At 43.3% G+C, this 27,445-nt stretch overlaps 2 protein-coding genes across 2 annotated transcripts in view; both read left to right on the forward strand.

Moving 5' to 3' along the window:
• The window catches only part of LOC134022760 (collagen alpha-1(XXV) chain-like), a 38,586-nt gene extending 19,233 nt beyond the window's left edge, over positions 1-19,353 (forward strand). Inside the window, exons 3-4 of the mRNA XM_062464509.1 lie at positions 14,414-14,458; positions 19,178-19,353. Coding sequence (XP_062320493.1) covers positions 14,414-14,458; positions 19,178-19,353 — 221 coding nt within the window. The remainder of the gene's footprint in view (positions 1-14,413; positions 14,459-19,177) is intronic.
• Positions 19,354-20,749: 1,396 nt separating this feature from the next.
• Positions 20,750-27,445, forward strand: part of LOC134022223 (collagen alpha-1(XIII) chain-like) — a 37,765-nt gene continuing 31,069 nt past the window's right edge. Inside the window, exons 1-3 of the mRNA XM_062463568.1 lie at positions 20,750-20,782; positions 24,422-24,457; positions 25,753-25,779. Of these exons, the coding sequence (XP_062319552.1) occupies positions 24,437-24,457; positions 25,753-25,779 (48 nt within the window). The 5' untranslated portion in view covers positions 20,750-20,782; positions 24,422-24,436. The remainder of the gene's footprint in view (positions 20,783-24,421; positions 24,458-25,752; positions 25,780-27,445) is intronic.

Raw genomic sequence — 27,445 nt, forward strand, 5'->3', positions numbered from 1 at the left:
ATGTCTATCGATAGTGTGTGTTTTGGTCTCTTGTCACGCGCACGAGACAAAACAAGTGCCAGTGTTCTCGAACAGTCTGTCTTCAGATCTAAGGGCTGGCGGTACTGTTCCTGACCCAGACGTCGTACGCATTAGAGTTCCAGGGTCTTCTCTGACCTCCGTCTGAACTGGTGGCCTCCTTTGACTCAGTCCCACCGTACTTCAAACAGAGCCATTTCCTAGACCGCACATTAGCGAGCCATGAATGAGAGGTAGCCGCTTGGCAAGTACATTGTTAGAGGCTTTCAGATCTGATGGATAGAAGAGGCAGGGGGACCATTCCCTGAAGTCTCGCTGTGCTGTCGATGTCCCTTCAGATGCCTGCTGAGGAAGAGGTTGGGAGCCCTGGGGATCTTCAGACTGCAGACTATCTCTCACTCCTTTCCATTTTCCATCCCCCCCCCCCCCCCCCCCCACACACACACACACACACAACCACACACACACCTCACACCCTCGATATCCCTCGCATGCAGTATTTGAGGCATTGCCCTATGTGGTTGACAGAGCCAGGTCTCTCCTCTGCTCCCCCCCTCACTCATTCGGTGCCAAGACCTGGACCCCACGCTGAAATGCCAAGACCCTCCTGATAAAACACCAACACCAACTCTCCCAGGCGCAGGCCTACACCAAACCTGATATCATAATTTACTGTAGCTTACCCCCTCCTCAGCCCAGGGGGTAGGGGGATAGGATTGGGGCCAGACAGGCTTTCACAGCCAGGTTGAGTTGGGATGATGTGTGTGGAAGGGAGCGGGGGGTGAGGGTTGAGAGGTACAGTGTTTGTTCTCAGCCTGTCAAGGCCCCCTCATTCAGGATTAGATCTCCCCTGTGTGTGTGTGTGTTTGTGTGTTTTGTTTGCGTGGTATGGATACCTCTGCCACCCCCTGTTTACCTTTCGTCAACATCAGCTCACCAGGGAAGCGATGATTGAGCCTAATCCAAGACTGGGGGTCGAAATGAGGGGGCGGGGCGGGGGGGGGTGGCAGAGTTGGGGGCGCGAGAAAACGGCGGATACTGTCACCACGGAATGTTCCTTTGGTATTCTGCTTTGAGGTGTCTTTGGTGATGCAGAAATCCCTGAATGCATATGTCGGCGTCTCTATAAGGCATTGTATTGGGTTGCTTTCGCGCTACGTCATAGCACACAACTTGAAAGGCAACAAAGAAGTTCCAATGCTTTTGTCCACGGAATGTCTGGACATTTGCAGCCTGTCTAAAATATTTTGCCCCTATTAGATAACGAACATCGGCAATGGAGTGGACACTGCAGATGCAACACCTGTGTTTGGCGACTTGCATTTCGATGGATGTACATTAGCGCAACAGTGGGGACTGAGGGGCCACTGGTCGGAGGCATACTGTGCATCAAAACGCTGTACGTATTTTATTACAAGGAACATGTATTCTATTTAAAAATACTTTTGAAATTTGAGGAAGTGGAAACTTAAAGGTGCCCCCCCCCTTCATCTAGCCACCATGCTAACTCAGTCAACATTGCAGTCACGCTTGACCTGCTGGGATTACTGACGCGTGGAGACATGGATATCCCAGATTATGAGCCCTAACTGTGCGCTGAGGTCGGACACCCCTCGCTCAGCTATGGCTCTGCAGTTTCGCTCCAGCGAGCCAAAATGGACCCCACAGCTTCCTGGCTAGCCAGTTTATGTTATTGTCCTTTCCTGCGACTGGAGGAGGCTAGCATCCATGGGGTGTTTGGTCAGTGGTTCTGCATGGCTGGTCTGAGACTCAAAGATATACAATGGCTGCCGTTGCGCACGGGGGCTTGTTTTGTTCTGGGCAGAACAATCAAAGACCAGCTGGTTTGTGAGCCAGTGTGGTCAGCAACCACCATGAGAGAGAGGCCCTTTGCCATTATGCCCGAAGCTTCCTTTGTCCGGAAACTCGGATTTATTAATAATCACCCCAAGGAGTCTGGTGCAATCTGGAATTGTTTTATTGGATTCTGTGTCCGACCTGGGGTCAGTGTTCTTAAATACTTTGAAGTCTGTCATTTCTGGAAGTGCATGGCCGGTGACCACACTGCTGCCCTACACACATGGAGGCATTGGCACACACATGCTAGCATCTGATTATCAGACACATGCTTGCACATACACACACATACACACAATCACACATGCATACACACACAGTCATATAGGAACTGAATGTTGGTATGTGGATACATCCTTATTGAATCTCCTCTGACTGGAGAGTTGCAGGACAGTTGAGGTAATGTTTTTCCAACAAACCCAAGTAAAAATATTGGTTTTAAGGTTTTTGTCAATACCACACTGAGATTTAACCAACATGTCAACAGAGTTTTAATAATTTCATTAGTGCTATATCCTATACACCATTATGGAATACCCCATTAAATACTGTACAATAGAGGACATTGTTGAAATCCCAGCATCATGTCATACAGACCAATCTAGATATTCAACTGAGCCTCAGTTCCCTTTTGACTGAACCAACTTTGTTCACATGGGAATACCGAAATTCCCAAAGCTTCTCTTCCTATTCTATGAAAGCAGATTCCTTTTCATAAGACCCAAGCTAAGCCCGAGGCTTCACTAGCCTGAAGTCTGATCCCTCTGGCTTGTGAGTGGCGTTTGTTCAGCCCCTGCAGTAGAAGAAACAGTGGGGGGAGGCCATGTTTTCGTGTTTTCTCTGAAGAGCTGACTGACTTCCTCCCTTGTTTTGGAATGCCCTGGAGCAAGTGTTCCATACTAGTAGGGGACAAGGCTAATTTCTCGTGTTGACTGTGAGAAAGTCCATATGTCCTTTTTTTGAAAGGGCTTGAAGACAAACAAGGTCTGTTTCATGTTTATTGATGTTGGATAATCATTTTTTAAGTGTGTGCCCATGTGTGTGTGTGTGTGTGTGTGTGTGTGTGTGTGTGTGTGCGCACGTGTGTGTGTTTTTGTAAGTGTGCCACAGCCGTTTGTTATGGTAACTTCCATATGACCAGCTCAGGTCTCCAGTCTCTTTGCGATCGTGTGTATGGACTTGCTATGTTTGCATAAATACATGTAGACATTGTTTAGACTCTCGTTTTTCAGATCCACTAATAACATAATCTGGACTGAATAAATACAGGTCATTGATGCCTTCTACTGGAGCCTGAAAAACATGTGTGTGTGTGTGTGTGTGTGGTCATTGGTTGCATGTTACTGCTCTCTCCCACTGTCTGTTTCTTTGTACATTTACAGAGTCCTTACAATAAACCCAGCCTTAAGGTATGAATAGAGCAATGTGTTGTCTCCCATGTGGACTATAAGGTTAAGTTTATGTACCTTGACTCCCCTGTAATGCTGTAAAAGACTTGATATTCTCCATAGCTAGCTCCTTAGCTAACTGCTGTTTGCGGGGTATGCAAACTCATAGAAGTTACTTTTAGCCTGGTGGTGTTTTTGAGCGAGACCAACAGTCATGTTTTGGTTTATGGTTGAGGGATCCTCTCCCACGGGGGGAAACCTGGAATAGACCAGCTTTAAGTTTAGGGTTTCATGATTTCAGGGAGCTAGGGTGGCACCTGGAGGTATAGGATGAATCCCTTCATGTTGTGCCTACAGCATGTGTGTGCGTGTTTGTGTTGATGTGTTTGCGCGGGGGGGGGGGGGGTGGAGGCTGTACATTTGGCCTCTGCGTGAACGTCACGTGCGGTGGATCGGAGATGCAGATGTGCGGTGTAGGAAATCCCTTAAAGATCGCCCAGAAGGGGCTTTCTGCGGAGCAGGGCGGAAGACATCTGGAAAGAGAGGAGGGAAATGGAGAGAAAGATAGAAAGAAGGACGGGACTGAGATAAACCGAGGAGCACGCAGAAGTACCGAGAGGAAAGATGAAGAGAAAAGAGTTCAGAGAGAAAAAGTACATATGGGGAAAAAGAGAGGAGGAAAAGGGGGGGGGGGAGGGGGGGGGAGGGGTGAGAGGGGTTGTGGACAGAGCAGGTTCTGGGAACAGACTCTGGTCAGTGTTTGGATGTATGTAGTTATTGGCCAGACCAGGACAGAGGAGGCTGAGAGAAGGAAGTCAGTCGCTCCAAATCAACACTGTTCCAGAGTACAGTGTACAGGTATGTGGCCCCTCGCCCTCGACATCCCCATGGCAATGAGGTGCAAATACAGTGCAAAACACATACAGTTTAATATATATTTGCCTATAATCAGAAACACTGAACTATGATCCAGTTGAATTTATGATTGGAGTGTTTATAGCATGGAAAACATCCCTTGGGGGTTGATAAAAAAAGATTGAGCTGAAATTCCACCTTAATTATGACACACAACTTATGATCGCATAAAAGTCTGCACTAGCACTTATATTGTTTATGGTGTGCTTTCAGAAATCCACATCAGACATACCTTTTGCCCAGCCAGTTAGTCATATTATAGGACAGGATTGTGTTTTACAAGATGCAGTGCATTTCCCCTGCCACAGCCATGGTAGTAGTCCTGTTGTCCAGAGTCGTGGCACGGTAGGCGTATTTTGAGATGTAACAGAGAGGGCTGAAGTTAAATGTCCTCTGCAACAGTCCTTAACTAAGCAGTATGGGTCGGTGCACATTGCTGCAGCAGTCTATTAACCTCATAGACGCGCTAACGTTTCGATATTTTCATTTGCAATCCGTTTCCATTGACTGATCTGTGAGTTTTCGTTTCTGTTGGGATGAGACGAGAGGAGAGGAGAAGAGAGGAGAGGAGACTGGGAAATAGGGTCCAGGGGTGTTCTGGCGGTTTTAGGAATGAAATGTCTTGTCAGTCATAACTCCCTCCGGCTAGACACAAGTTTGCATTTGTGGCCAGGTCTGTTTTTCTCATTTAAAGATTCCACCTTCCTTGCTGTAATGTGATATTTTCATGTGATTTGGCTTTTTTACTTTGTTTGTCCTTTTGGTAGACATGTCATCCCTCATCAAGCCGTGTGTTTATTTGGATATCCTGTGTTGAAGGGAACCAAAATAGACCTTTGAACTACAGTATCACAGTAGTGATACTGGAGGATAGTGAAACCGGAGAAGGGGGTATCTTGATCTTGTTTATAATGTGCTCTGTAAAATGGTTTTGAATCTTATGACCCATGTCGGAGTACCATTCGAAAACACACTGTTGTTTTAAAAGCTTGAAATACGCTCGCATGAATCCAGTTCTGTTCCCATGGTGATATGGTGTGACCGTAGGGCTCAGGCGACAGCAGTTCTGTACTATGTTCTGTTGAAGCACTAGCAGAATGTTTACAGCTCTCACAGCTCAATGTGTTTGATTCATTTGTTCAGACCTTGGGAGCCGTCTCTGACTAATGGCTCCGATGACAGTTTCCAACCTTAGCCGTGAGTCGTGACATCGAGGTGTCCATGTTAATGACAAATGGCCGACTTAACGCAATGGGGCCTTCTCTCGGCTTGGGACATTGCAAAATAGACATGGCTGGGTGCCTGTGGTTGAACTGAAGGATGCTTTCCAGTCCCTCTCTGTCCCATAGGGGCAGGGTAGAGGGATGAGGAGGGTAAGAGTGTCACTGTGGTTGGGACCAGACTATTTAGACTTTGATATTCAAGATGGCGTCAGGTCTACCATTGAGCCAGGTTTTAGATTTAGAAAGAATAGAATAGCCTAGCTAATGACAGTTAGCATGATTACACCTGACAGTCTTTGCTCAAATATCACAGGCTTTCCAGATACAAATCTTTAAAGGTTCTCAAATATTTTCGTACTCAAACACCATTTTCTTTATCCAGATTTAAACAATTGAGGGTTGTTCCTCTTCTAATCAAACCCAGACTGTTTTTGTCACCTTTAACAAATTGGATCTGTGATGTTTATGCCAATGGCTCTGCTTTTCTAATTAGCTCAAGGTAATACCCATTTTAGAGCTCCCTTTTTAACACTAGAGTCGGTGTATAGTGTAGAGCTGGCCAAATGCCAATCCTTTATACAGCACACATGGTAAAAGCGTTGAGTTCCTAACCATTTATTTCAGCCATGCAACAACCTTCTGCTCTCTCTTTCGTTCCTTTTCTCTGTCATTTTCTCTTTTGAATTCTCTCACTTTGCTATCGATATCTGTCTTTCTCTCTCCTTTTCTGTCTCTCTGTCTTTTTCTCTCACTCTCACTCTCTCTGTCTCTGTCTCTCTCTCTCTCTCTCTCTCTCTCTCTCTCTCTCTCTCTCTCTCTCTCTCTCTCTCTCTCTCTCTCTCTCTCTCTCTCTCTCTCTCTGTCTTTGAGCTTCCGTTTTAATAACTTCTTGCACGGCAAGATACCCTCCCTATTCCCCCCTAGTAACTCAATATTAAGAGGCACTGGCTCTTAAAATCTACATCGCACCTCATTTTTGATCTTGGCAGCAGAGTGTGGTTAGGAATGGAAGCAAGGCTTCTATGCAATGGCCCAGGGGGAGCCTTGACGTCTGGGCTGTATCACATGAATGTTGTGACACTATTGGGTAGAACCACTTGTCTAACTTGGCTGTCAAAGTTGATAGAATGCTTTCTAGAGGGGAAACCTGAGGAAACCTAACAAGCTTGTTTTGGTTGTTTCAAGGGCGAGGGGGATTATGTCAGTGACTAATTGGCATGTAAAAGTCAAGCTGTGATTAGATTTTTCACAGAATCACGATGTATGTCAGTAGCCCCACCCAGATTTATGTCGAGGATTGATGACAGGTAGAAAGTCCTTAGTGCAGAAATATTTGCTGCTCACATTGAGCTAAATTACCTTGAGTGTCAAAATCCGAAAATATAAACAGAAGAATATGGTGAAGAATGGATGTCAACTGCTCTTTTTCTTTCACACACTCATAACTCTAATAAAACACAGGGAAGCACGCATTGTAGCTATACGGTGCACATATAGGCTAGTAAATGTACTACCCTTTTGCAGATACGACTAAACATTTCAGTCGTTGTTATGGATGTTGGTCAAACTCAATACATCTTGGCTACCTGTTGATGTGATTAACTGACTGTACTTCTCCTTGTTTGTTATCGTAGGCCCGTTTTTACAAGGGTCCACAGTTGATTCATTCATCAGATTCTGGAAACAATAACACACGCCTCGATCACACCCCCATGTTCGTTTCTCTCAGCGAGGCCTTCAGCGGATATACACGACCACATGAGGCCTGAAAGGTTGCAGGGGAGGAATGCTAGCTTTGCACAATACTTTTACTGTCGTCTGAGGCCAAGCATAAAACATCCAGAGACATCCCTTGCCGTTCTAAACGTGTTGTTTTAACCTTGCCCTTGATGCCATTTGTCTCTTGTAAATAATGTGTTTGTGCGTCAAGAAGCGGTTAATGCGTGGCCGGCTGGATAAGTGTGGCGCCTGATTGCCGCTCACTACACTGACAGGCGTGGGCTGTTTCCTTCTCTGTTGTAAGGTGCCAAAACTATTATTAGAAGTGGCACAATATAGTGCATTTTTTGTTATATGTCCCAACTCTAAACACAAGTTTAAACGCTTTATAAAGCCTTTCTAATCCATTTTGATTCCCTCATACGGCATGTCTCAAATTCCTTCATACAAATAGATATATTTTGAGCTTCTTAATGACCCCAAGTGACCCTTTCAAGGCACTATGCCAGTAAACAGTGTTTCCTATTCTGAGATGGCAAGCTTCTGTTGAGAGGCGTGAAAAATAATCAACCTGTAATTATAAAATAAGAGAGCTTCTCCAAATAGTTTCCCTATCGTCTATCATTGGTGTGTTTGTTTCATTAATGTGCTGCTATGCATTGTATTTCGCTGCTAGAGTTGTCAAATACCTCCCAGTTAGAATCACAGAAGAAGGATCTTGCTGGCTCACTATCTCTCTGTTAAACCCTCACTCTCTCACCTCAGACGAACATTAAACCCCTACCCCAAATATTTTTGAGACTATGTCCAAACCCCACAGGATACGTTAAAAAAAAAGAAATCCTTAAGATTTTAAAACATTAACGCGGTGAAATGCAGCTGCCCCACGTGCTGCTATGGGACCCCCCTAGTTCTCTTTCCCAGATATGTCTTCACTCTGGTGGGCTTGTTTCCTTTGGCTGGCTGGTGACAAACACTATAGGAAGTACGCAGTGGATGACATATTGGTTTTCATGACAGAGGCCTGTTGAAGGTTATTTAACAGCTAGAGCAGAGGGCCCTGCTTGGGTTACAGAGGGACCATCCTTGTGGAATACATTGAAAGGAGGATTTTCTGGGAGGTTCTGTCAGTAAAAAAAAAACTAAAAACCATCATGCAGTTTGCTTGGAGTATATCCTCTCTCTACCCAGACCCTCCCCTGTTTAGTGAGTTGTGACATAATGTCTTTAGCATCTGCTAGATATGACAGGTGTTAATATTGAAATTACCTTTCATTTTTGGAAGGCATTTTATAGCCTAAACTGTTGACTTGTAGCTCTGGGAGTTTTCAACGGTGAGGTTAGATGTTAAGAATCAGCTGACCTTTGTGTCTCTATTGACTTTCCTGTCAGTTCAAAGACCTCCTTCTCAAGGTTTTTTTTTTCTTCCTCTGCTCCTTTGTGTCCTGTTAATTCATGGCCTAAGGTCCAACAAAAGTTCAGGGCTTACAAAAGCAAAACCTTGTCAACCTGAATGAAACCTCAGTGTGTCTGAATGCAAACCTGCTATTAAGTCAATGAAAGAGGAGCCATGGTAAAGCCTCATTAAAAGCACTGGCCAGTTTCAGAAAGGTCCTGACTGTGCATTTCCAATGATTAATTGAATTAGCGAGTCAGGGAAATGGAGCCTGGTATTCTAGAGCAATGCAGTTGAACCTCATTTCTTAATGATAGAGTTTGTACTTTGTTTCCAGTGCTCTCTCCGATGTGTTACTTTGCTAATTGGAAGATTATTATTATTATTTTTTGATAATATACCGGAAATATCTACACCATATATATTCAAACTCCTACTAAACTAAAGAGGTCGCATTTGACTGGTTTCAAACTCATGTATCATGAGACGTGCTTTGGTGCTCTTTGCCACCATCAACCTGGCAAAAAAGGTAATACATTTTTAAGTGCTTCTTGCATAACAAAACAACCTTAATAACTTTATATATATATGTGTATTTTTCCTCCAATTCTTATAGATCACACTTTTCTCTATGTACAGGTGATTCCTGCAGTATGTGTACTTTTTGCCTAAATCTGCAGAATACCAAACTCTGAACTTGAACCTCCAGAGCCACAATTCAATAGTTTCCATCCCATGTCTGAGATTTGAATCATGGAAAATATGGAGGTGTGGAATCAAAGATATGATTCATTCACTAACCTGAATGCATTGGGAAATAAAGCCTTGTCTTCTGCCCAGTCTACAGTGGGTCTGTTCAAGATGTGATGCCTTTTCCTCTTCCAAGAACCATTTGGGAACATAATGGTAAAGTCAGGTTAATTGTGGCTTTTCTGTTGCAAACACAATATCGTCTTTGTGATGATCTGCTGTATGAAGCAATGTGTAATTATATAATCTCCGGCTTAGTGGTTTGGCTTTTGGGGTCCAAGCGGTTGTTCGGGAAAATAGCTTAGTTTCTTTACCCAGCCATTTGATTGAGTGTGTAATAGGTGAACCAACTTGTCTTCTCCTCGACATTCCTGGGAGGAGATTCCTTTATGATAGGGCTGAGTTTGCTGTCATGTGGTCTTCTAAACTGTATAAATCAGATCATAAGAAAGGAGCTGCAAAGGTCCCTTGAATACTTGTCCACTCGTTTTGTATTGGGTTATGACATTATTTTGTAAATATTCCAACTATTGGCAGTGTGTTACAACAACAGTAGAAACCTTGTACAGGTAAACTAGGGATGAGGATTTGAGAATGTTTATGGTTAACATTGCAGTGTTTGCCCTCACCCCTTACTGGCTTGTTGATTGAAGCTCTTTTCCCATGGCCTTCTCCATATGCTGTAATAGCTAATTCAGCCAAAGTCTTGTCTGCACAAGCACTGTCATCTTGACCATGAACCGGTTTATACAAGCTAAATGACACATCGGAAATATTTCTGGATGTGTATGTTTGTGTTCCAGTCAAGTGTGTACACATTACCATGCCAAAATGTGTCAAGCAGGGTGTTTGGGTCACTCATCATCCACATTAGAGAGCATCTTTTCATAACGATCGGCCCCACCTCTCTTAACTTTGACATTTTACTCAGAACATGACATCAGTGGAGTGCAAGCCAAAAGAAATCACCACAGGCTCTGGAACTATGACTCATGTTTAACAAGGCAACAAAGCTACACATGCTCCTTGTGAATGGGTCGCCTGTCAGATCGGGGAACAGTAAGAGGACGAGGAGGAGGACTTGTGTCTGGGTCCCCACAGTTAGCCGTCTACCATTCAGGACATGGCGTCCCTTTCATGAGGGACCCAACCCTGACTTCAACCTCACCCCCCACCCCCACCCCTCCCCCACCATACACACACACAGACACACACACACCCCAGGACAAGTAGGAAATGAGCAGACGAAGGGATGTGTAATGAACTGTTAGGTTGTCCAGACGTTATTTTTGTGGAGCACGTGTAACCTAATAGGACCGTTGTCAGCTTTTATTGGTTCCCAAGAGGAAGCAGGGACGGCGAAGGAGTCAACTAATCTAACTCACCTTTTGGAAAACAGCCACACATCCATACTTTTATTAGGAAACCAAGCAAGCGTTTATATAGGCCCTAGCAGTTGTGAAAAAGGGATGAAATGTGTCGAATTTCTTCCATCTTTTAGGCCTTACAAATGTCATAGGTGCAAAAGTTCAGTCCCTTTTTTTCTTCGACAGATACTGTAAACGCCGGTCCAGTGTTTGCACAACTGCAGCAGACAATCCTCAAAGTGTGAATGTAAATTTGTTTAGTAAACTTATTGAAGAGTATTCTTTACTCCCTCAAAAATCTGAAAATGAAATTTGAATGGTTTACAGCTTCAGGGTTATTTTAGTCTTAATTTCAGTTGGAGAGCAAGTTCTGCTGATATGAAGAATTATAGCGGTTCCCACCTAAAGTAATTGGGTGTGCTCAAGCCTTCGGCGAGAACCTTTGTTCTCTCACATATATATATTTATTATTATTTATTTTTGCCCCCCTAAATCTTTGTCAATATTTGGCCTACATAGACAACCTAGGTGTCAAAAGTTTCGTCTTGGTAGCGATTGAGTTGCTTGTATTTTTATTTACGTTCCGTTGCATGGTTTAGGCTGAAGTTAAGTTTTTGTGGCGAAAAGTGAAGCTAACGGTGGCTAATTTGCTAGCCACAGTCACTGACGTTACTAACGTCACTACGTCACTAACGTCACGAAAACACGCGTGACTACCTTTGGCAGAACATTCGTTTCGCATCTGTTAACTTGGGGGATAGCTAGGCTAACTATAGCTTTACTGCAAGGCAGCTGCAGAAACGCCACAAGCAAAGAGGCCAGGGTGATAACTATTTACTCATTTTACTTTGTGATATGACACACACTTGTGATGTGTAATGTACAATATAAGCTGATATTATTAAGGAATTACATCTACTTTCGGAAACAGTAGTCTACTATTTCACTGAAGTATTAGCATCATGACATTAGCCCGTGTTGCCCGGGCAACACATACTACAGTGGTCTATGATGTATCTGTTTTCAATCGTTAAAATAAACATTCCTCACATATACATTTTCGTTGTAGGATTTATTCTGACATTAGTAAACGATTTGTTGGTGAAATTACCATTACCTGTGGTTTCAAACCAGTGTAGCTCACTGCAACGCTGTAGCTTACGCGAGACACACTACAAAAACATCTACAGTACACAGCTGTTTAGGAAGTCAAACGGCGACAGAACATGTTCGGCACTCCCCTTACTTAAATCAAAAGTCTATCTAACTACTAATCTGAACTTCATTGCCACAGCCTAAACGTTGTCAATCTGTTCATGAAAATAATTAATTTCAGCCTAAACCGTACAACGGAACGTTATATCCAATTCAACCAACGCAATCGCTACCTCGACGAACACAGCAGTAGTCTAGTACTGTACCGTAGTAGTACAATTTACCGGGGCAGCTTCTCCACACAGGGCTATATCGCATTTTGCGTTGTTACTGACAATGATCGCTACCAGTGAGCTTTTTATGAATGAGCGATTTTCCACTAAATAAATGTCAAGCTTATTTACGTTTTGGGGGGCATATTTTCAGTTAGCAGATGGTACTGTTTGAATCGCGATTCTATCTTCTACTGCCGGGTAACGTCGTAGAATAATCTTCAAAGGGGGTTCTTTATTAATGAATGAATGCAATGAGTAGGCTAAATGCCTGAAAATATCATGAGAAGGGAAAAAATTAAAATGACGTTTAAGTCATAGAGATTAGGTACATTTTTACACCGGTCTGCCAAATTTATTCGTTTTGATTCAACGATGAGGCTGCCTCTTGCAGGGGAAATGAGAAGACATCTATTTCATTCTACACTTCACTCGTATTTTCAGTTGTAAATGAGCAGCAAAAAAAAAAAGCTTTTAAATCTATGTCATCTTTATAAATAATAAGTATGCATTTTTATATAAAATATACAGAAATATCAGTTGTAAAAATGTCATTCAAAAACGGACCCCTGTGCAACCGACGCAAGCAAGCACACCCTACAATTTCCCCAGAAATTGTACCCTCTCTAGTTTTTTAAGTTATTTCTCAGCAGATTGGTCCTTATTACACCTTTCAAAGCCTCAACATACTCCTGATTTAAAGTGTGGTTATCAACTCCTGACTCCACCCCCTTTATAAAAAAAAACTCCCATGCCACTCACCTTAGTGATACTCAAAAGTACACCCCACAGGACATGCCCACAGGTGATACCCGATATTACACAACACCCCAAATGTTATGCCTACCATCCTGGCAGATCACACTGTACATACCAGATCATACAGAGCTCTTTCTGTGGTCCAGTGTATCATAACCTCTCTACTACACTCACAGTACGGAAGCTTGAGAGTCGATACATTTGTGGCGGCCACTACTGTGTGTTTACAAGGGCAATCGGAGAAGTGGTGAATTCGAGAGATTGGTTTAGGATGGGGGGGGGGGGCTTGGGAAGAGGGTGTATTTTCAGCACCAGAATTCCAGAGGTTATTCCTGGCTGGATCTGGATCCTGGTAGAGGAATCGTCTCAAGATGACAACCCACCTGCCCACAAGACTCTTGTGCTTCAGTACACTCCCTACAACACAAAAGGTCATGTGAATTTAGCAGTGATGCATTCACAAATGATCCCATAGTTGTGTTATCTTATTTAATAGACAATGCATGAACCCTTGCAGAATTAGTTACATAAACCCGAGGTTAAACTCAGTTAAACTACTGAACTGGTGTTGACTAATTGTAAAAAAGCTTTGCTGAGATTTGGAAGACAGTCCTAGATGTAACTCAGGCAGAGACAGTGTTCCCCCCCCCAACTTCCCCCTGAACCATTAGAAGCAGTGTTGAGTAACAGCCTGCCGGCTGAACCATTAGAAGCAGTGTTGAGTACTTGACTGCCTGCTGAACTATTATAAGGATTGAGGAGGATGCATGCATGAGATGGTAGATCTCAATTTCAGAACACCATTATCTGGGACATGGGCCCTTACATAAGCAGGGACAACAGGTGTCAGCAACACTTGGACAGCATTTCGCCCGACCGAAGATATGTGGCATGCATGATATCAATGCAACAACTTCCTTTTTTATATTTGTGGTCAGTGTGTGTGCGTTGCGTGTGTCGACCGTTGCTGCTAGCGTGCAAAGCTTAGGCTTCAGCAGCCCAACATCAGGCGCCATCTCATGAGGCTATTTGAAGCCTCTCCATGTCTCTCAATGTGCCTTTGGTCCAAGGTTGTCTATAGATGTCCCTCCCTGTGTGGGTCGTGCCAACAGGATGTGACCGCGAGCCCAGAATGCAGCAGGAATCCAAGTCCATGCTCGCGTGCGAGATCGGACACTGGCTCTGGGACTGGCTTGCGTCTGCAGGAATGATTTAGAACACGGCAAAAACCCTGCTTGTGAGTCGGCTAGCGATAGGTGGATCTGCGTAGCGAGATATTCGCCTGTAAAAGCTGAGCATGAGCTTGTGTTGTTAAAAAAAATATGCTTCCTTTTTTGGAAATGCTTTTGACTGCATGAAATTGGCCGGCCGGTGCTTCCACACATGGCTCTGTGCTGTTTTCATTTCATAAGATGCCCCTCACCCTTACCAGGATACTCAAGTCCTCATACGTTTATGATTGTGAGATGAAGGTGTAGAACCTTCCAGTACACTGAGTGATGTTCGTGGCCAGATGGATCCTGTTTGGCTGAAAGGCTGTCTGGTAGACATGGAGTGTAACCTCTTGACTAACTGCTGGTTGTTTCTCAACCAGGGCCTCCTGGCTCGAGGGGAAAGAGAGGTCGTGAAGGGGATCCAGGTAGGTCTACTGTACCTGCCCAATGTGGACTGTTTGTCTGAACCCCCCTAACTGTGCAGGGGAACCTACCAGATTGTTCTTTCCAGACTATTCTCACTTATAGAGAAGCAGACTACCTTTGAGTAGGGGTGCAAATCTCTGGTGATGACATGCTTAACTAGATACCAAATATTTTCAGGAGGGTACGTCGCAATGAAGTGGAACGGAAAACTGTCATCCAGGAACGTGACGGAACGCCAGTTCCGACACAACCCCCCCAAAAATCTCTTGTGGGTTCTACAAACACCACTTTGACATTTGCTTGGACTCGGGTTCACCGAAAATAGCACCTGCCCACTCAGCAGAAGCTTAGAAAAATGCCTCCTCGGATTACTAGCCAAACACCGACACAAAAAGCAGGAAAGCATAAAGCTGGAAGCCTGGAAGAGAGGGATTGTCACCCTTGGCCACTTCGCCTGTTACTCTTCCACGTTATCCCCCATGTCAGACCTGTAGTCTGTCTGGAGGAGTGTCCAGATGCACTGCTCTCCCTCTGTCAGGTTTGCGAGTCTTTCGGGTCGGGGCGGCTACTCCTCCTTAGGGTTGTTGCTCTTGAGCTGTGACAGATTTTCGAGTATATTAAGTCGAATTTACTGCGGACCTTTTGACTTATCTCTCCTCTGTTGCAGGGGCAGGGATTTGGGGATCCCCAGTCAGCCCTTTTTCTGTCTCGTTCCTCACAGAATGGTCTGATTGTCCAATTCACTGCCCTCCATTTTTCATTCTCTTATTCACTTAAGAAGTCTGGAGAGCCCTCCTCTTTCTCCGGCTCTCCTCTTGCTGCTGGGTTCAATTTGAGCAGGGGAAATCTTTTCATATAGTTATATCTCAGCAGTTTTTTACATCGTAAAAAATACAAATACCGGACCAAATTCAAGAGAGGAGACTAATCTTGCGGTTGACGTGAAATTCAGGGACATGAACTGTTGTTCGGGATTGTCTTCGGTGTGAAGTGATTGATGCAATGACATTGCGAGCTCCCTGTCTTGGTTTGGCAGCAACTGGTTCCTTCTGGTGACTGAGGACTAGCTGATTAACCTCTTGAAAAGGTCAAAGGGAAGGGTATTGATGTTGTATGATGCATATCTAGCCCAAAGAAGTGAGGTCCTGCCTGGTGACTGACTCTGTCCCTCCCATATGTTTCTGATAGAAGGTTTGAGGTTTGTGTTACCCATCAGGAGCCCTTTGATGGAAGTTCTCCAACGTCTGTGAATAACTGCGCGCACACACACATACACAGACAAAGGCAGTAAAAACATCAAAAGTAATCTGTGAATACGTAGATGTCATTTCACTGCCTCTCAGAGAGCCTGATACAGGAGTAATTCAAGCTGGTCTGTGTCTAATGGAAAAAGGTCTGACTGCTGGCAGTGCTGCAGCAGTGCGTTGCATTAACCCTTGTGTTCTCCTCGGGTCGTTCTGACCCATCAGTCATTGTGACCCACCGTCGTATTGCGACAACTTTACCGCATACAAAAACAAAGTGAAGCATTTTCTTTTAACCGTCGGGCTGTCTCAGACCCCCCACATTGCGAAGGTTAAAAGAAAAGTATTTTTATTTGTTTTTGTATTGGGTAAAATTGGGTAAACACAATGATGGTTCGTTATGAACCTTTGGGTCATGTGACCCGAAGGCAGCACGAGGGTTAATCTTGACTGGGCGTGGAGGAAGCATTTGAGGAGCGGCGCCGGTTTGGCGTTCATCACCGGCTCAGACTACAAGCTACAGGCGGAGTTGTGTCATATGCTGTCTCCCTGGCACTAGTCGCTCCTCTCCCCCTGCTCTCATCAATCCAGGGCTTGGTAGGCAGGTTATTTCCACCACTGCCAGAGGAGGGAAATGTCTCAAGCTCCCAGTGCCGGGAGTGACAGTCTCGTGGGAGGGCAGAGTACGCTTTTCAGATGTATGATCTACAACGTTAACAACAGGCTCCTGAAATGAATATCTTGATTTATGCGCCAACGTCTCGATGTGACTTGTTTCTGAAAACATAACCTGGCCTATGTATGTGCTGATTCTACAGTGTATTGCTGATGATGTGTAGGTTTAGACAAAAAAAGCATTGATTATGATCTTGAATTTGAAAAAGGGTATGTTTTTGAGGTGTTCTTTTTCTCAAGGCTCCTGTTAGGTTTAGAATCTACAAGGAGCTGACCTTTGAGGATGAGTTTGGTATCTGGGAGTGGGCCACTATATAGTTTATTCCACCAAAGTTTTGAGTCATGATGTTTATTGTATTATGCATCTGTCAGTGGCAGGACAGGTGAGGGGATTGAGGGCGCTTAGGTAGAACCGAACAAAGCTTTTCATTGTGAACTCTAGGTACACTCCCTCGAACTTCCAACTTCCAAACTCAATCTCATGTCATAACAGTCAGATAGGCATGGGCATATGACTAATTTTGTATTTTTCTCTCTCTCTCTCTTTTCTTACAGGACCTCCAGTAAGTAGACGTGATTCCTTGTGTCGCAGGAGTGTGGTAAAGTGACTGTTTTTGTATTTGTAGTGTTTGGTGTGTAAAGGAGATGTACTGTGCATTTCCATACTGTGAGTGTTTGAGCATCCAGTCAAACGTCTGATTTTACAGCAACTCCACATGCACCCTTTTCATGTTGAATTGTGGGCACAGAACCCTTGTATGGACTAATATTTGACTGTAAGGTATAATACACAGACCTGCAGGTTCTGCAACAAATTGCACATCCAAATGTCTACTCAACTTAAATGTCAAATACTTCTCAAATTAGTGCAAAGTAAATATTGACAACACCATCAAATGTTTCAGACATTGCTGTGGATCATGACATCCAACTGTAAATACAACATTTGTACAGCAGTGTAGATTTGACAAACACCTAAGCCAAAAATCCCTCCCTGGAAAATCTGAATAACAGTTCTACGGAGGAGGCTTATAAAGGTACTTGTGACGTCAGGAGATGGGGTGTCTTTTCCACTCCAAAACGCCTCCATCATGCCTGGAGTCGACAAGTGAAAACTCAAGACATTTGCAGATCCCATGATGATCTCCCAAGTCTGCCCTAGCCTCCTGCCAAATGCTTATAGGATCTTAGCCTTAGCCACCACATGTCTGAGGGCTAACCTGCTCGGTCTTATCCCCGGGTCCTCTGGGAGGGCAGTATGTATAGCACACCTTAGGCTCAGGGGCTCTAAAATTGGGCACAGCTGCGACAGCTGCGTCCTAGTGCTGAGTAGGGGGTGAAGGTCGTGGCCCAGCTTCGGGCTATGGCAGTGATTGATTGGCCAAGGGATGGACAGCCAGTAAGCATTGGACAGCCATATTGGCCAAGCCAGAGACAGCCAGTCCAAGCAATAGAGTGAGTGTCGACAATCTGCACTCTGTAAGATGACCATTGTCTCAGACGAATAATGTCAAGTTAAATCAACTTCAGTTGCAATTTCAGTAGTGATTGCCTATTTTGTAAATTGTATCTCCTTTAGGATTTGACTGAATGTTGACAACAAAAACTGAAGGTGAATTTCATGTTTCTGAGGTTGGTTCTAGAAAATAAAGAACATTACACTTCAAATGGATTGCTCACGAATAAAACAAATAGTTAGTAAAAGAGCATTTGGTTTAACTGTTGAGACAGGATAGAGCTGCCACGAGTGTCCTCTAACACAGCAACATAATTAATAAGAATACAATTTTAACATGGAAAATCAGAAAAGCATTTCCTTTTTTTTCAAGGAAAGTATTATTTGAAGTCAGACTTTCTAGACTTAAAGGAAAGTTTTTCTGTCCAATGTAAACATGGGACATGTTTACGGGACATGTGGGAGTCAGGTGGCTGAGTGGTGAGGGAATCGGGCTAGTAATCCAAAGGTTGCCAGTTCGATTCCCGGTCATGCCAACTGACGCTGTGTCCTTGGGCAAGACACTTCACCCTACTTGCCTCGGGGGAATGTCCCTGTACTTACTGTAAGTCGCTCTGGATAAGAGCGTCTGCTAAATGACTAAATGTAATGTAAATGTAAACATGTACTTTCAGAGAGTGGATGATGGTTTATCAGTTGCATTTCTTGCTTTCTTTTATTTCTAATAGCTGGCCCATTTTATGCCTGTTGGCTGTCAAGGAGAATCTAATAGATTATCCCAGGTTTCTATTTACAGTAGAAAGTTCAGCTAACATAATTACTCATCTGATTGCAACTTTGTTGTAACACTACATAAAATTCACACTGTCCTATTCTCCCTCTGAAAACCTGAAGGCTTTGTCCTTTTTAAAACACCATCCTTCCTCAGAGGTCATATCCCAGAAGCCTGGCCTATAGTAGTTTCTTCTTAGGCAGTTAACATTAAGCACACTCTGAAACAATCAGCCCTGATGAGAAACACCTTCAGACTCTAATGAAACCGAACAGCATAATCAATGACAATCACAGTCATTTTGCAGATTAGGATGCAGAATTGCATAGTTTGCGGTACTTTGCTGACCAATTTAATGTGTGCTGCAGTGTGCACTACAAGGGTACTTTTGTAATAAAAACTTTATTTGGTCCAGTAAAATTTATTTGGTCCAGTTCTTTCTCATATAGTGTTTTCCTACTGTCGGCCAGTGGGTAAAATAACACTTAGACCAATCAGAATGTCACTACCAGTCCCCTTAATGTGGTAAGGAAGTCCAAACCCCTCTCCCACACCCCCGCTCCTTCTCTAGTAAGGAAGGTGAGGCCCCCAAAGGCTACAGATGCCCCTAGGGACAAACTTGCTCTCCTCTCCCTATTCATCCAACAACGTTTGGCCAAATGGAAGCCACATGAGGACTACCGTGTAATTCCAATGAGGGGTTTCTTCCGGCGGGAGGACACCCCTGACCCTGCAGACAGACCCTGAAGCGGGCATGCGGGAGGGCAGGCACCCATGTGCAATGCGTTCTTTGCACCTGGTGTTGCACCTCACCACTGGCCCTAAACTACAAGGGTAATGCAAGGTGCTCCATAGAAGAGAAGAACCAGGAAGTAGACTCCACATAGATAGAGACGATAGCTACTGGATTCACTTACTGAGGGTCCAGAGAGTTCAGCCGAAGACAGACTAAAGACCGACATTCTTGAATCTTCCTTTTCACCTTTTTATGATTTTTGTCATTTCATTTCTCATAGTTCCCTCATAATCTGTCTGAAATTCCTGTATTGAAATGCAATCATAATTTTCACAATAAATTAGCGGCCTTGATATAAAGTCAGTCTGAAAGCATCAAAGAGCTTAGTGCAATAGGGAGTGTGTTAAAGTCTCTTCCCTCTAGGGTTATTGATGTATGAATAATGACTTCCCCTCTGCAACTATCGGCCAGCTGACGCCTACACTTTCTCTAGGAAGCAGCGGCAATTTCTCATGGCTTTTGAGAGGAGACTAGTATTGAAGTTATAGAGCTTCCCTAAAGGGATAAAAAGCTCACAAACACATACTTAACACAAAGGAGCTTTTGGGAAAATGTCAAGTTCCTGTTTAGTCTGATCAATAATTAGCGCTGTGTCTTTGTCTAAAAGGACTGACGAAAGAACCATTGACGTGTGCTCCCTATTAGTTCCATTGAAAACAAAACTCTTGGCATTTGAGGTAGTCCGGTCTCCTTGAACATGGTCTGTAATGAATGGCCTTTGAATTTCACCTCCTCTTGGCTTTGTTTGTTATGGAAGTCAACAAGCCACATCACTGCAGTGTCTCTATTAAGTAGGTATTTCAAAGAGGGCTTGTTAGTTCCGTACATTCTTTGATTCAATACAGTGGATGCTGAAACAAGCTAGTTTAAGGTATTCAGAGCATGCATTCTCACCAAACCTGTCTTTGCATGTTTTGCATATTGATTAAAAACAATGAAATGATATTCTTTAATGCTGAGGGGAATCTCCAATGTACAATCAATGACATGTGCTCCAGCTACAGTGTTGTTGGAACTACTGGTTGATGATTCACCCTCACCTTAAAGAAGCATGACACTTTTCCTGCCCTTAGAAATCTATTGATGTCCATCCAACGTAATGTATGTTCTATGTTGTGGAATGCTGTTTTTCTCTTTCATGTCTGCCTGTTTAACTGAACTTAAAAGGCCAAAATAAAATCTATTATGTATAAACTAGACAACTGGCACAGCCTAATGGTGTATTTTTACATTTATTGCAAGCATTTTATTCTGGCCTGGCTCAGTTTTTGATACGTTTTGTGATGGGGACTCTCTAGAATATTGTCAAGTTCATTTTCTATTTTGTGCCCATTTTCTCTCACCCCTTTTCAGGGTCCTCCTGGACGAGCAGGCTTTCCGGTAACTGTCTTTTAACTTGTGCCTTGCCTGTTGTGTCTGTGAACTTTCCAGTAAATCTCTGCTCTTTTCTGAGAAGTTGACTTTACCTAGAGCATGAACATTTGGTTTGAAAGAACACAATGGAAAAACTAACACAGAAGCCACATTCAATTATGGAAGACCTAAATGACATAGAAGAACATGATTAGGGCAGCTTCTCAGCTAAGACGCCTTAGAGATATTCCAGGGTCTGGGTTGACGTTCTGTGTTGTCCTTTCATTCATCTGAACAGGTAATTAGATATTTGTTTTGGACCTTGAATTGAATTTGAAAAGTCCTATTTGGAAGAAATGATGTCGCTTTACAGAGCCTCTTTAATATAAGTGAATCCCTTTCAGGATCCACTTCAGACCCTCTTTTCTTGTTTTTTTTGTTTTTTTTTGGATGTACAGTTTTCCTTTCTGAGCTTTCCAAGCTCTAACATAACTAATGCACACATCCCAAAGCTAAACCCACATGGCCTCTATCAGTGCATGGCAACAGGAGGCCATCTTAGATCTGATCTTTGACCCCACCTGCCAGTTAGAACTGCCCCCACTACCACCTCGCCACTCCATCCTGACAGACTGACTTGTGAAACAGGCCCATAAAACAGTCTGAAGAGGAAGGCAAGGCTTTGCTGAGAGGGGTTTTTCATGTGTGAGATTAGCTGACAGGTTTTGTCAAAGTTAGGATGTGACCCATTCCGGGGTATTTTGATTGATTATGCCTGTCAGTGGGCTGGATATTAAATCACAACTGGTCATTCTTTAAGAAAAGGGTGAAAGGATGTGGTTTTGGCGAGAGAACCTGTCTGAAATCGGTCATGTTGAATGTGGTTATCTCTGATGGGAGTTTTGAACAAAGAAGGAAAACCGCCTAGCATGATGGATGGACTGTAAACACATTGTTCTGTTTTGGTCTCCTGGTTAACTTAATGATACCTAAGGATGTGGTCTTCATGCTTCTCCTAGACGACCAGACATGCATTTCATTGCACACAATTCATGCTTTTCCACTACCTAATGGCACTGTGAACAAAGGGATTAATGTAATCACATAACTTTGCACAAATCCTCATTGTGTGTCTATGTCTATATTAGCCTATTGATTGGCCATTTTATCCACGCTTAATTTACATCAATGTGTGTGTTTATTTTAGCAGAAACCATGCTTGTGGTGTTGGGAGGTGGGGGTGGGGGGGAATGCCTGCGGTCAGTCTGGAGAAGGAGAGAGAGAGTGAGAGTGACAGACAAAGAGCAGGAGAGAGAGCGAGAGAGTGCGTGTGCTGGGCCTGTGCCTGGGTCTACAGTCCAGCTGAGTCTCATTACTCCTGGAAATACACCTGAGAGGCCTGAGCCTTGCACTGCTGTGAGCTGGCATAAATCCTAATGACTGGAGTGGGTTTGTGTGATGCAGAGGTGTGTATGTCCCATGCTAAAAGTGTGTGTATATTTGTGGGGGGTCAGGAGCTTGGTCTGGCTCTGGTGAATTTGAGACTACCGTAGGCCCAATAACTCCGAAAACCAGACTTGAGAGTGACAGGTGCTTTAACCCTTGTGTTATCTTCGGGTCATTCTGACCCATCAGTCATTGTGACCCACCGTCGTATTGCGACAAATTTACCGCATACAAAGACAAAGTGAAGCATTTTCTTTTAACAGCTAGGCTGTCTCAGACCCCCCACATTGCAAAGGTTAAAAGAAAATTATTTTAATTTGTTTTTGTATTGGGTAAAATTGGGTAAACACAACGATGGTTCGTTATGAACCTTTGGGTCATGTGACCCGAAGGCAGCACGAGGGTTAAAGGAAGAGGCGACAGAGGAGGCTGTACTTGGTGGGGTGAAAACGGTCCCCACCACCCTTATCTTTTTTTGCTTCAAGAACTTGAACAACAAAACACATTGGAAGAACACTGAGGAATAAAGTAGGGAGTGATCTGATTTCTTGTTTTCGGTCTTTTGTTATGTAGTGTCGCTAAATAACAGACGTGGCCCAGTATTCTGCAAGGGTCAGGAGATGGAAGGAGCATCTGATAGGTGGAGAACCTATGAGAGTGTGGTATCTCCATTTACTGACCAGGGGAAACGTTTCAGTCAGGCTGTACACGCAGTATGTTACTTAGAAATACAATTCTGAATGGTACATAATTGTTACAAGCCACAGATTTTTTATCAGCACCTTGGACAGGGCCTCAAACACATCACCTCAAGTCAGCATGTCTCTAGAGACCTGGATGATCTTCAAGCCACAACTGTCTCTCCTGAAGCATATTGCAAATGAGTAACAGAAGTATTAGGGGGTGAATTAGTTCCTACTGCAGGCCCATACAGTATCAATATCTGTAGATGTCTGAAAGGAAATGCAGATTTATATTTCGAATTAGTCTGCTAAATGAATACATTACACACAGTACATTAAATTACAATTAGACAAAACTAGCTGCTGGAGGCCTAAGATATTTGTTGTCTGCTTACTCTTAAGCCAGGTGTATTCCCTGAGTGAAATGCTAAAAACAATAATGCGTTCTTAAACTGTATTCAGTGCAAAGAGAAAGGTTTCACCATAGAACCCGTTACACAGATGCAGTTCTCCAACATATGTTGTAATGACTTGTGGCAGGGCCAAACCTGCAACTGGCCCCCTCAGACAGACACACACACACTATCCCCCGACCACCAACATCACCCCCTTGTTTCCATGACGCGAGGACACGAGTGAGTCATCAAAAAACTGTCATCGCCAGCCCACCAGCGGATTCACTGCCCTGGGGGCTGCAATAAGAGATTCAGGGCAACCAGTGCACATTGAGGGGCTTTAGGAACGAACACCTTCCCTTAATAAGTCATTTTATCACGGCGGGAGTTTACGGTCATTTGGAATAGTGTGAAAGAAGGCAATACACTGGACAGATGAACAGGGATAGGAGAAAGTGGAAGGTTGTAATGGAATGTGACATTCACTGTTTACGTTCAACGAGTTGGTGCTCGAAAACCAGATTTGTCCCAAACTAGACATATTATCAAGGCCTCCGACCCACTTGTGTTTAAACATGAATGATCAGTAAAATATCGGCCCTACATTTTATTATGTAGTGTGAAAAATGAATGACTTTTTCCATAAGGAGTGTTGTGTTTGCAAACATGTTGCTAGTTAATTCACATTATACTGTGCTAAGTTGAAGACTGCGTACTGTAATAATGTTGCGCTTTGAGAATGTGCCAAGTAATCTACTATAGTCACTGTAGCTGGCTTGGGCCTTGAGCGAAGAAGTATTTGGCATGAAAACAGCTTAACTCAACCTGTCATAATTAAGATGAGTTTGGACACGAATGTTTGGATTAAACTTTAAAAGTGGATTAACTTTACAAGCTTCAAGAGCATATGTGCCCCCTGTGCATTGTTCTAATATACATACTATATCTAAAACCAATTTTGGAAAAGTACATGTGGATGGCACGATCGAATGAATTGGCTCATTGTAGGATGGTAAAGTTCATCTATGTATTTAATAATATATATATATATATATGAATATATATATAATTATATATATATTCTTTTTTACGTTCATCCTTATTGTTGACTGCTTTCCTTTTGACTTTGCGTTGCTCATCAGGGTGACAAAGGAACTATGGGAATTCCTGGACGAATGGTGAGTGAATTGGGAATGTGTATAACATGCAACCTCATACTGTAGAATGTAGGAACAGGCACAGGGCCGCTGACCAAATGAAGATTAGTTGTGGGGATGTTAGCAGCATGCGTTCAAAGATTTTAGAAAATCAGTAGTGACTGGGCAGTGAAGGTCAAGTTTTAACATGATTTAAAGGTTCTGTAGTGAATTGTGTGTACATTCTGTAGACAATATAATTACATTCAAATTATTTTGTATGGCAGTCCCATCATTGATCTAAAATGAGTTAAAGGGGTGGTGGGTACCTGATATAAGGAATTGTTTAGGTAGTCCATAATGACGTAGTTCAACAATAACTTGATATTGCACAATGCTGCTGATGATTCAAAATACAAACAAGGCTTTTTACACCAACATTAACTTTGCATTTTTTGGGGGGGGTTCTGACGTTACATAAAATGCATAGGCTTAAGTGTTTGACTGTAAATCAAGTCAAATACCATAACTGACATTAGATCATATGTATAGAACTGTCATACTATAGTAGCTGTATAAAACATACAAACATGTATGAAAAGAAATTTGGAAAGAAAACTTGGAAACCCTGTTTACCAGTGTTGCCAAGATACAAAACACATTTGTCATTGGAGGAGATGAGAAAAACAGTTTTCACTATCAACTCAAGGCCTCTCCCACATGTTGCGATGCAGACTTTTGCCTTCTCATTTATTTAGATTTGTGTATTTTGATATGGCCATTTTTCAGGGCATTTTTACCCCCGCGCAGCATATGGATAACATTTTCCCCTCAGTTTAGTCGAGTGCAGTGAAGATTTTTCCTGAAAATCTGACTCCTGTTCAGCCGCACATAATGTGGGCTTGAAATATTTGGCTTTAAAGATACTCCCTTTCCAACTGTGGGCTTTTCGCAGTGTGGCTCCCACTGTGAAACCCACACAGAGCACTCAATATTTCACACAGCGTAGAAGAGTTTTAAGTAAGTATGTGGTCCTCAAGCACCTCAAAGGAAGTCATTTTTTTCAGACTTTATCCCTCTCTCAGTCCACTCAGTTGCTGCTGTGAGAAAAGTCTTTCTGGACTCCACACGACCCCCCCCCCCCATAGACCGCCCCCTCTCTAATGCTCCACATGCAGACCACACTCCCTCATCCCATTGACCACCCTTGAGGCTGCTGCATGCCCCATGTCCTCCTCTCTGTGCCTCTCTAACCCCGGTTCTCCTCTCTCTCTCTTGTGTCTCTCCTCCCTTCACAACTCTTTGCATGCGACTGTGTCTGCTGTGACTGACCCCAGGGGTTAAAAGGACACGCAGGGGAAAAGGTAAGTGTAGACATGTCTGTCTCCGTTAGGTCATTCGTGTATGTACCTAAAGGAAAAGGAAACTTGGTTGACTTTCAAATCGCACCCTATGTTCTATGTAGTGTACTTGATTTGACCCAGCTCTGGTCAAAAAGAGCACACTGTGTTGGGTATTAGGGTGTGATTTGTGACAATGGTTTTAGGGTAAATCTCAAATGACATCCCTCTTGATCTGGCTTTTGTCAAACGTAGAGCTGTATTTGTGAATCAATTACATTTGAGAGGGTGCTTTGAGACGCTGTGGGTGGTGGTGTTGATGGTGGTCAGAAGTGCAGCCCTGTCTACTGTGTCATACAGGTAACATTTGATTTATGTCAACGAGTCTGGATCTAGGCTGTGAGGGTCGCATTCTAAAAACCATTTCCCACCCTGATTGGATTACTTGTGTTTTTTGACCAATGTAACTGAATAGTCCAGAATTGTCACATAAGAATCTCAAAGTTCTAATTTAAGGCTCCCCATAGAAAGCTGATAGACATTTATGGAGGCCAGGGTAGAGTCCAAATGTACATTCCACCTTGGTTTTGTGAAATAATCTCTACTATAACAATGACCAAACTGCATTGGTGGTCATAAGTAACGATCACAAACTTTCTCAGCCATCAGACATCTTATTTCATCTCTTCTCTGCTGTCAGACTGATGAGGGGTCAGGATATGGAGTACCCTCTCCTGACCTGAAGTAACATGACCGCTAGAACTTCCAGCCTACAGCCTCAATCGACTAAACTGCCACAGTTGCTAAAGTAATCACACTGATCACACTCTTCTTTGCTCCAATCAAAGCCAGAAACAGCAGCTTTGCGGATTTGCTTTCATCAAACCTGAGGTGATTTGTGATCTACAGATTCAAATGTGCGCCAAGGGGTGAAACGTGTAGCATTATTCAATGTCATACACTCTAGTTAGCTATCAGAAGAACCATTATAGGTTTGACTATAGTCGGCCTGCCAACAGAGTTCTGTTTTGTCGTTGGAGTTATAGGTAGAAACAGCAATTTGACCACCAAGACAGTAAATGGAGAACCAGACTATGCACTGATGGCTTTTGGGAGCTCTTGACAGATCTCCTTCCAAAACCAAACAAAGGCTTTCCTCGTATTTCTCAACAGAGATTGTTTCAGGAGCTTCCTGTAATATCGCAGCTGGTATTTTCCCCAATGTGTGGTTAGTCTCTTAGACACCAAGAGAGAGAATGAAGAAACACAGCAAACTTGGACTGCAAAGTCTTGGCTGTAGATCTTCATTAAATGTGAAAACAACAGAACAAAGATGGAGAGTCAGAAACAAAAAAGTGCTGAATAACTGCTTTTCCTGTACATTGCTCTGCGAGGTCTGCGTTAGGTCTGTGTCTCTGTACTTCATGTTTCAGAACTCCAGGTTTTTATATCTACAGAGATATACTGCATTTATTTTGGGTGGATTCTGGTTTTAGTTATGATATGGTCCAGGTTTGTGAGGTTGACCCTTTCTAGCAGTGGTAATACAAACTCCATTGACAAGTATCTTCACTTTACACAACTGAGAGACTGTACAATGCTGGATCAGATGTGAAGCCCTTTTTTTCACCTCAACATAGCTTTATAGCCACTGAAAAGCATAGCCACCATCAATCTGTCTTTCCCAGAA

Source organism: Osmerus eperlanus, chromosome 6 (genome assembly GCF_963692335.1).
Source record: "Osmerus eperlanus chromosome 6, fOsmEpe2.1, whole genome shotgun sequence".
Classification (NCBI taxonomy): Eukaryota; Metazoa; Chordata; class Actinopteri; order Osmeriformes; family Osmeridae; genus Osmerus; species Osmerus eperlanus.